This window comes from Paramormyrops kingsleyae, chromosome 15 (assembly GCF_048594095.1).
Source record: "Paramormyrops kingsleyae isolate MSU_618 chromosome 15, PKINGS_0.4, whole genome shotgun sequence".
Taxonomy (NCBI): Eukaryota; Metazoa; Chordata; class Actinopteri; order Osteoglossiformes; family Mormyridae; genus Paramormyrops; species Paramormyrops kingsleyae.
Genome location: NC_132811.1, coordinates 5,975,164 through 5,985,905, shown reverse-complemented (window position 1 = coordinate 5,985,905; position 10,742 = coordinate 5,975,164). Strand labels below are relative to the sequence as shown.

Genomic DNA, 10,742 nt, shown 5'->3' with positions numbered 1-10,742 from the left:
CTTTCTAATACTTTTTAATACTAAGGATGTGTGTGGTGTAACTCCTTCACATTTGTGAGGGTTAGGGGTTCACAAATTCACAAATAATACCTGCCCCCCCCCCGCCACCTCCCCCCCCCCCAACCTCAATCATAACAGTCTGTTAGCCTGAACGATGACATAAAAAATATATTTATTACCAATTCCCCAACAAACTGTACTGCACTGTACATTTTGCATGTCAAATTGCTTTATCTTTTCCATTTTTTAGCTAATATACAAACCTAAATTCTAAAATCTAAATAGTGATGCTGTATGAAGAAAGTTACTACTATACGCACTGCAAGAACTACGCTTTGGACCCATTATTACAAATACAAAATTAAAGTCACTGAAAAGTTTAAAAGTTACGGTCGGGAAACATGAGATTCCAGGGTCACAAAGACAGCTGACGTGTGAGGGAGGCTGGTTGCTGAGACAAAGATGCGCAGTGTACCCAAAACATTACAGAATAAAGCATTCATCAATGTAGAGTCCCCCGTTTGGTGCACATTCTAATATTTTTCTAGTTTGCTGTATTACAAATTGATTGAAAATTTGGGCAGTCCACATTATTGACCCCCAAGTGAATTCTTCAGGAATAGTTTTGCAGATTTCAGACCATACCTGAACCCCTTTTGACTCAATTAGCTCAATCAGTCATGGACTCAGATGATAAGGGCTTGTGGCACTTGAAGGCTAGATTGAGAGGCACCACTTGTACATCATCTGTAACAAGTAATTTCATCATTGCCAAAAACCAAGTAAGTTGAGATCTCAGGAAGAAGGCAGTGTCTGCCCATCTTAAGGGGGACGGTTATACTGCCGTTTCCATGCATTTCACGGTATTCAGAACAGCTGTATGTTGCATCATCTGGAAATACAAGGAGACGCATTCTATTAGAATTGAACCTGGTCAACTGGTCAATACTCTTTGGAAGAGGTGGAAATTTCAGGTCCAGAAAGTAAAAATCCAGACCAAGATTATGTTTCAACGAACTAGGTGAGTACTCTGTGACTCTTTATGCTCAACTGGTTGGTTTGAAACAAAATCTTGGACTGGATTTTTACTTTCTGAACCTGAAATTTCCACATCTGCTCTTTGGAGAGGAAAATCATCATAGATGTCAGCAAGAACCCTCAGATCTCTGCAAAGATAATTGTCACTGAACTGGCCTCTTCTGGACTTGAAGTCTCAAAAATGATTGTTGTGAGGGCTCTTCATCGTGGTGGGCTTTGAGGTAATCGCCCAAGGATTAACTCAAACAGCGGCAAAGTCAGACTCAAGTTTACCCGGAACCATTTGAAACTTTTGGAAGTCTGTCATTTGGTCTGCTGAGATAAAACTGGAACTGTTTGGACATATGGATTGTGCTTTTGTTTGGCAAAGGAAGGGAGAGACTTTCAACCGTAAAAACGCATTTCCCATAGTTAAGTATGGTGATGGCAGTATAATGCTATGGGCTGTTTTGCTGCTTCAGGTACAGGGAACCTTGTTAGAACATAGGGTCATGAAGAAAGAAGATTATGTTGACATTTAGACGGATAATACGAAGACATCCGCTGCCAGTCCAGCTTTAGCAATTGTACCTCAGTGTGGTTCCTCTTTGCCAAAAATAAAAGCGTGTTTCTAAAGGTCTGAATCTTCAGAAGCAGGATGATGGACCCAGCAGCCTGTGGCATCTTTTCCTGTTTTATCTGGTACTTTTATTTTTCCACATTCTTCACCCCTGATTTCTTGCTGCATTTTTCCTGCCATCGTTCTCTTCTGTATGATCTTTGATGGCCCCACAGGAGGATGTTGAAAGCACTTTGGATTCTTCATGAGTAGAAGCTCACTGCTGTTAGAGAGTATACAAATGTACATGTTTGCGGCCAGACAAAGGTAAAGCATGTTCATGATGCTAATCAGAGTGCTCTCCGCACCAGGGGAGCAAAGCAGAACAAGCATTGCTGTGAATATATTACAACAACATACAGGGAATAATATTGTATTTTAATAATTTGGAATTTAAATTTTACGTATTCATGGAATATGGATATAGTGAATGAGTCTGTGAATGAGAAATATTTTTATTTATTTAAAAACAATCACAAATCCACTAACACAGCAATCAAAAATGAACTACGAGCAGCATAACATAAACAGCAAACATAAAATGGACAGATCTTCAAAGGGATACTAAAACAATCGCTGTCTTTAGTCCATGTGATATAGAGAAACTGCTGACTGAGCTCTTTGGCACGGTGAACCTTGAGGAGAACCATGCGGGCTCTACGTAGCCGCGTACCCTACACTGTCGACAGCCGGGTACCCTACACCGTCGGTAGTCACGTAACCACGTGCCCTGCACTCTTGGTAGGGTACCCTACATCATCCGTAGCTGCATAGCCGCATACCCTACACCTTGGTAGCCGGGTACCCTACACTGTTGATAGCCGGGTACCCTACACTGTCGACAGCCTGGTACCCTACACTGTTGATAGCCAGGTACCCTACACGGTCGACAACTGGGTATCCTACACATTCGACAGCCGGGTACCCTACACTGTCGACAGCCGGGTACCCTACACTGTCGACAGCCGGGTATCCTACACTGTCGACAGCTGGGTACCCTACACTGTTGACAGCCTGTTACCATACACTCTCAACAGCCGGGTACCCTACACTGTCGATAGCCGGGTACCCTACACTGTCGAGAACCGGGTATCCTACACTGTCGACAGCCGGGTACCCTACACAGTCGGTAGTCACGTAACCACGTACCCTGCACTCTTGGTAGGGTACCCTACATCATTCGTAGCTGCATAGCCGCGTACCTTACACCTTGGTAGCCGGGTACCCTACACTGTTGATAGCCGGGTACCCTACACTGTCGACAGCCTGGTACCCTACACTGTTGATAGCCAGGTACCCTACACGGTCGACAACTGGGTATCCTACACAGTCGACAGCCGGGTACCCTACACTGTCGACAGCCGGGTACCCTACACTGTCGACAGCCGGGTATCCTACACTGTCGACAGCTGGGTACCCTACACTGTTGACAGCCTGTTACCATACACTCTCAACAGCCGGGTACCCTACACTGTCGACAGCCGGGTACCCTACACTGTTGAGAACCGGGTATCCTACACTGTCGACAGCCGGGTACCCTACACCGTCGGTAGTCACGTAACCACGTACCCTGCACTCTTGGTAGGGTACCCTACATCATCCGTAGCTGCATAGCCGCGTAACCTACACCTTGGTAGCCGGGTACCCTACACTGTTGATAGCCGGGTACCCTACACTGTCGACAGCCTGGTACCCTACACTGTTGATAGCCAGGTACCCTACACGGTCGACAACTGGGTATCCTACACAGTCGACAGCCGGGTACCCTACACTGTCGACAGCCGGGTACCCTACACTGTCGACAGCCGGATACCCTACACTGTCGACAGCCGGGTATCCTACACTGTCGACAGCTGGGTACCCTACACTGTTGACAGCCTGTTACCATACACTCTCAACAGCCGGGTACCCTACACAGTCGACAGCCGGGTACCCTACACTATTGATAGCTGAGAGAGGCAGGCCAAGGGCAGACAGGGGTCAGGCTCGTTTGGGTGCTGTGTGCTTCAGCAGGTTAGGACCCTGTGCTTGTAATTTTAACATCATTGGTTCACATCCTCATCTGACGCTGCTTTCTCCCAAAAACTGTTGTTGCTTTGAATAAAAGCATCTTGTAAATAAAATGTATTTGCAACTTAATGTCAGTAATGACATCTGTGCATCCTTTAAATTATTACATATGACAACATGTTTATACGGCTCAAAATTTATGTTTTTAATGGCTTTTACAGTCATCCATGCATTTTGATTAATCACTAATTCTGTGGCACTGATGTAGGAAACACAGTACACTCACACACACTCACTTCAGACCTGTGTAAGTTTTTATTTCAAAATAAATGGAACTAGATAAATTCACACATTTATGTAAAACTGTCAGTGCATCATTAGAACTGTATAGATCTTCAGTGTCATTATGCTCAATCTTCATCTTTTGTTATATTCTGCCATAGCATGAAGCCCCAAGGTTTATTTCTCATTGTGGATACATTTTTTATCAAACTGATTTAATAAATACATAATAGCAAGGAAAAGTAACCAGCCTGGGGCAAAGATCACTTTGTGCGTTTGTGCTATGCACATAATGAAGCCCAAAAGGGCTGGTGTGCACGCGTGTGCGTGTTTGCGGTATACGCACATGGCTCTGCCGCTCTCAGCATCGGTAGCCCCCCCCAGATGCTGCGCACATTTCCCCCTTTTAAAAGTTATGCTTTTTTAAATGAGTAACAATCTATCCCGCGTAATAGAACAGACGCTCAGATTGTGCATTCAGAGATAGGCGTCACGCCTCTCGTTTAAAAATTAAACAACCCGTTGCATTATTTTTTTCTTTTCCTTTGAATGTGCATTTCTGTTAAACTAATTTGAATGTTCAAGCAAAACAATTTAATCAGCGTTATCAGTTGTTTTTGTTGGAAAAAGTTGTAACAGCAATTGTACAAGCAGCAAAAATGTGAAGAAATACAAAAATTCCACGAATAGTAAATATTGTCTAGGAAAGAAGCATTTATCGTTACCATGTGATGGACAGTTTTATTTCTATAATTCTGAGGACTTTAAAAAAAAAAAAAAAAAAAGTGGACTGATGTTTATTATATAAGAATGGATGTCTAATTACCTCAACCGATTTAATTTCAGCAAAATATTTACTTATTTATTTCTGAATATTCCGCTAGAGTGTGACACACGAAAACCAAAACAAAACATACTGAGCCCTGAAATATTAATCACCGTACAATAAACAGCAAGACAGACATGCAGAAGGATTTTTTTTATAACTATGACGGCACTGGGGGCACAAAAAGTCCATGGCACTCCAAGGGTTTATATATATATATATATATATATATATATATATATATATATATATATATATATATATATATAGAGAGAGAGAGAGAGAGAGAGAGAGAGAGAGATAGATAGATAGATAGATAGATATTTCTGTATAGAAGCTCATCTAAACAGATATGAATTATTGAGTGTCAGAATTTTACTAAAAATTTATTTCATATTTTATTGCCAATCCAATATGTAAGTCAATGTCCATCATTAATGATTACTTCACCACTGAAAGCACCCGCCAATCCTCAAACCATAATCGTGAATAATGAGGCATTTATCTGGCTCTGTTTTCAATGCCAGTCCCGATCACGACCCTTACTATACCACTACCCCATACTCTGAAAGATCAGAAACTGATCTATAATAGATGAAAGATGACAGTGAGGACGGCTTTTTCTCAAATGAGGTCAAGTGAGCGAACACCTTATTTTACACAAGGAAAACTTGGAGTTATTGCATGCACCGACTGATGCTGATCGGCATAACATACGTGACAAATGAAAGCTGAAAATGTTAGAGATCAGTGCATAATTTAAACAAATTTGGTTGGAGAACTTATGAGGGGGAAGTTGGCAGAGAAACGGGGCCACGTCTCGAAGGACATTGGCTACGACTGCATGGCTTTGTCAATCAAAAACAAAAAACTTAGAAAGTTTGAATAAACCACCCCTTCACTAAGAGGCTATCGAGCAGCTCTGCAGCTAGTTACACCCCAGCGTCCATCTGCACCAATACGGGGGGGGCCTCGGCCACCTTGGCTTTCCGGGGCAAGCGGACGAGACGGCGGATGGAGGCCGTGGCGCGGAGGACGATGTCCTTCAGTCCTGCCCGGAACTCGCGCCGGATTAGACAGTACAGCAGAGGGTTCAGGCAGCTGTTGGTGTGGGCAAGGCAGACGGTAATCGGGAAGGCGTATGCCTGGGCGTTGTAGAAGGCCTTGCTGAAGGGCACCAGGTCAAACTTGATGAGAACCCCCCACATGGTGAGGGCCTGGTTGGGCAACCAGCACAGGAAGAAGGAGAGCACCACGATGACGATGGACTTGGTGACTTTAGGGCAGCGTCGCTGTCTGCTTGGCTCCGTGTCGGGGCCCGTGGATGCGCTGATGCGCCGCCTCAGCACGAAACGGAGCAAGAGCAGGTAGCAGACGGAGATGACTACCAGAGGGATGACGAAGCCTAACAGGACCTTCTGCGTCTGGTAAAGGCCCAGGAGAAGCTGGGGGTCCCAGCTGCCCGACTCGGGGAAGCGCACCAGACAGAGCTCGTCATCCGAAACCTGCACGCTGGTGGAGTAGACGGCGTGAGGCAGAGTGGCCAGCAGCGACACCGCCCAGATGGCCAGGCTCGCCCACCTGGAGCCCAGGGCAGCCGTCCGGCCGCTGTACATCTTCAGCGAGAAGGCCACGGTGCAGTAGCGCGCTACGCTCATGGCTGTCAGGAAGAAGACGCTGGCGTACATGTTCATGGTGGTGACCGAGCTGACGATCTTGCACATGACCTTGCCAAACGGCCAGCGGAAGTCCAAGGCGGTGTCCACGGCCCAGAAGGGCAGCGTCAGGACGAACTGCAGGTCAGTGAGGGCCAGGCCCATCACGAAGCAGTTTATGGAGGAGCGCTTGTGCCGGTGGCGTGAGTGGAGCAGGTACAACGCCAGGAGATTCCCCACAAGCCCCAAAGCGCACACCACAGAGTACACCAGGGCGATCACCACACGCATCGCCACGTTCGAGCTGTCGCCCTGCAATTCAGAGCCGGCCTCCCTGGTTAAGAAGTGTAGCCAGCAGTGTAAAGTCAGATTCCCCAAATGGCCAGCCAGCCCAGTGCTGTCCTCCAGTGCCATTCCACACAAACCCGGCCCAAATGTTTGCACACTGTTGTTCTTCTGCATGACTAATACACTGGATCCTTAGCTTTTAAAAGCACATCTTAAGCTGTTAATCTTTTTGAAGTAGCAACTCAGGTCACTGCAGCAACTACAGAAATAAAAGCAGTTCATTTTGAGTATATATTGATCATATCTTACCCTTCCCTGGATTTGGAAGAGATACTTGCGGCATAGGGAAGGAAGCAGCTCCTCTCTGCGGGTCCCCTTGTACCACTGTGAGCTCAGCAGCGCGCCTCGCGTTCTTTTATACCTGCGCACACTCTCGTAAAAACGCGCCCCGGCTCCCCAGTATCGACCTACTTCACGGTCTCCCGATCCGGGACGGTGCAACTGCGATTCTAACATGACAGCTTGCGTTATGAAAAATATCCTTAGTTAAGACTCATGTCTTGGTTCAGTTTTAGTCTGGTTTGATTTGTTTGATTTTAAGAAAATGTCGAATCTGTAGGATCGAGTCACTAATCGAACAATCGATGAGTGATGGTGAAACACCGCAAGTTTCCCACGCTTATTGACTAAAGTGGAGTTCCTGTAATTGAAACAGAACGAAGAACGCGAAATAATTACTTATCGCTACTATTTTATCATTAGTAAAATAGTTGAATCCAAATGATCGTTAGGAATTAAATTAATGCATCGTTGATTAATGAATCTTTCTGGCATATAAGTGGGTATTTACAGCTATTGCGTTTTTAAAAATGAAAGTGTATTACATAAGGAAATTTGTATTGGTTTTCATTCAGCATTTATTTACTACATTAAGAGAAGTTTTGAAAAGCTGACTAGCGGGTTCCGCGTCATCACTGCGCTATCGTGTACAGTAAGTATAGACGCTGAATCATTTGGCTTAAATTCATCAACGACCAGTAGAACTGCGGTAAAACGCGTAAATATGTATTTAGGGATTTTCTGTATTAGATGCATGAAATAAATGTATAACAAAGAAACAAAGACTATCCAATAAAATTAAAACAAATTTTAAAATTAAAATAAATGAGATACATAATATACGTCTATACAATTGCTTATAAACAAATAATAAAAACTGTTCATCAATATTTGTAGCAAGGTTTTGTGTCTACATATTTATTGTATTTATATTGTTTTGTCAAATCCAAGTCATGCCCAAGTAGGTTACAGGTCTTTATTTGGCAAATTTTGCTTTTCAACATATTCTGTACGGCTTTCAGATCTGGGTGGAGAGTGTAGCCTATTGGACGATGGAAAATCAGTGTAAAATTGCCCGTGACCACCCCGTCATATATGTTTAAATTTCGTGATTATGTATGCGACACAGTATGTCACCGATAGCCTTAAATTATTCCTGGATTGCGAAAATACAGTGATACACTCGTCTTTCTTTGTTTCTTTTCTCTAAAGTCAAAGACATAAGAGAGATATAAAATAATTAAACCTTCTCTAGGCAACATTGTCTAAAAACCATTTTAAACATCACGGAATCATTCCCGAAGAACACTAAATAGTCATGAAACTTATCAAGACAAACGGAAAATATATATCTAATATTTTTTTTACCAATAAACATATTTGTTTAACAAGTTAGTAACGTTAACGTTTTCTTAGAAAATCTCAAAGAAAAGCACATACTTCGCTTGCATTCTCAATAAAAAGTATAAAAAATATTTTCATATAGCCTACATATACTCACAATAATAGTGTACCACCTATAGTTTTATAATTTACTTGTATATGCTGGAAAGATATTCTGCATGTGTTGCAAATACTAGGGAAGTACTTGTTATTGTTGTTTTGGCTTTCAAACAGGCCGTAAGTACTTGATACTGCATAAGCATGTTTCCTGCTCCAGTACTCAGTTATAATCTGACATAGCAGTGTGTTGTGCACAGTAAGCTGGGGAGTGCTGATGTTCAGGGAGTCCCCATGCCTGTGTTCCCGCCTGTCTCTCCTTCTTTCTCATGCTGCTATACTCAGATCTGCCGGAGCCTAGACGAATATTGCACTCGATCATTTTGCTTGCACTGCCTCTGGTTTCCTCAACTCTGGCTAATACACAATTATTCTTACTTCCTCCCTCACCCTTTCTGGGGTGTGCTCCCTGGAGCACAATGTCATTGAAGAATTTATGCCTCTGCTGCCTGCAAGACAACTACCTCCACCTCCGGCAACTACCCTCCAACCTGCCTGCCCTTGGCTCACGCGATGCCTCGCCATCCATCCTGCGGCTGTGCCTCTATTAATCCTGCCATCGTGCATCAAGCACCACGTGCCTGCACCGGTCGGCCGCTGCATTGAGACTGATATTTCAACCCCTGTATTAGCTTAGTCATTTCATCTTGTCTGTATTAGCTTAGTCATTTCATCTTGTTTGTTTGACTCATCTGCCGGCCCCTGGAGGATGGGCTCCCCCTTTGGGTCTGGTTCCTCCAAAGGTTTCTTCCTCTTAGGGAGTTTTTCCTTGCCACCGTTGCCTTTGGCTTACTCACTGGGGGGTCCTTACGAGGCAGAAATGTAAAGCGCATTGAGACAATGTAATGTTGTGATAATGCGCTATATAAATAAAATTGAATTGAAAAATTGAATTGAGTGCAACTGTGACACACAGCCTTTGGCCCTTGTAAGTGTGTGGTTTACCCATAGCAGTCTGTTTGCTTAGTGTTTCCACTGCCAGAAATAGTGGGTCGGGGATGGATGGATGGATGCTGTGTTGTAGTAATTTATAAAATATTTTTATTGTATATTTATTTATATGCATAAACATATTTCTGTACTTGACTATACCAATCTTTAACATACAGGATGGTGTTTCCACTTCCATGGTTTCAAACAAAAATCGAAGCATGACTTTGTTGTGAATTTATGAATGTTTTGGCCCTGCTGCCTGCCAGGAATTATCAGGACCGGAGATTGTCACATGGGCAGCTCCGACGTCCCGTGTCATTATGGGTTAAACACCGCATCCTGTTACAGTCCAGAAGAATGAAAAAGTCTTTGACGGTAAAGCTGAACAGGAGAGCACAAGACAGCAGAATTTTTCTCTATTTATATTTGTCAGTGACCAATTTCTGGGTAAATTTCTCCAGGGGGAACTAGAGTTGTTGATTTGGAAACAATGTTTTCGGTTTGTCTACAGTCTTTACCATTTTGCACATCACATTTACTGTTGTGGCTGTGTATCTAGTTATGCTGCATGATTTGGGGTTCAGATGAACCCTGAGAATGGGCTGCTCTTCGTCTCATAGGGTAACTGGCATTGTGTTACTAAATGTTAGTGATTGTACATGGGGTATATACAGACCGCTGGTTAGCTGAGATTCAATGCAGTCATGGAGAATTTTAATTGTACTACAAATCCAAACTGCTTTAGGGTGGTAAGACCCTGTCTGCCCCCTGTGATTATTAATTAAAGTTATTAGTGTCTTATTAATGTGTAGTCAGATTACTATCCTGCTTGATGACGCAGGTGATGGATTATGATGAGTATGTCGATGTGGAGGGAAAAGCAGGGTTGGGATATGAATTCTGCTTTCCAAACCTTTAACAAGCCTGGACAAGTTATTACTGATGACATGAGAGATTCCTCGCATCGGTCCCATGAATCTGCCTTTTGTGGCAACTCGTCAACAGCTACAGAATGGAAAATGAAAATTCGATATTGAGTTAGGCAGAAATGCTGAATGAGTACTTGTCAGACAGTAAAATTTTTTTTTCAGATTTCAGTCACATTTTATATCTACCAACAACATTACGAGATTCAAAAGTTTTCAAGATTCAAAGTTGTCTTGTCTTGCTGGAATGCCTTTTCCACAGACTGCATAAAATTAACAGAACAGTTAGCGTTGTAATGCAGTAAATACTAAATACAAAATATTAGCTACTACAGGATATCTAACAA

General features: G+C 43.3%; 1 protein-coding gene across 1 annotated transcript; it reads right to left on the bottom strand.

Annotated features, from left to right (window-relative positions):
• Positions 1–5,686: 5,686 nt before the first annotated feature.
• rxfp3.2b (relaxin family peptide receptor 3.2b) lies at positions 5,687–7,025 on the bottom strand. Its single transcript, XM_023844101.2, has one exon. The coding sequence runs from the start codon at positions 6,869–6,871 to the stop codon at positions 5,687–5,689; it is 1,185 nt and encodes a 394-aa protein (XP_023699869.1). The 5' UTR covers positions 6,872–7,025.
• Between the last annotated feature and the right edge of the window lie 3,717 nt (positions 7,026–10,742).

Excerpts from the sequence above, each read along its gene's own strand:
- rxfp3.2b (XM_023844101.2), bottom strand. The coding sequence starts at position 6,871 with ATGCAGAAGAACAACAGTGTGCAAACATTTGGGCCGGGTTTGTGTGGA.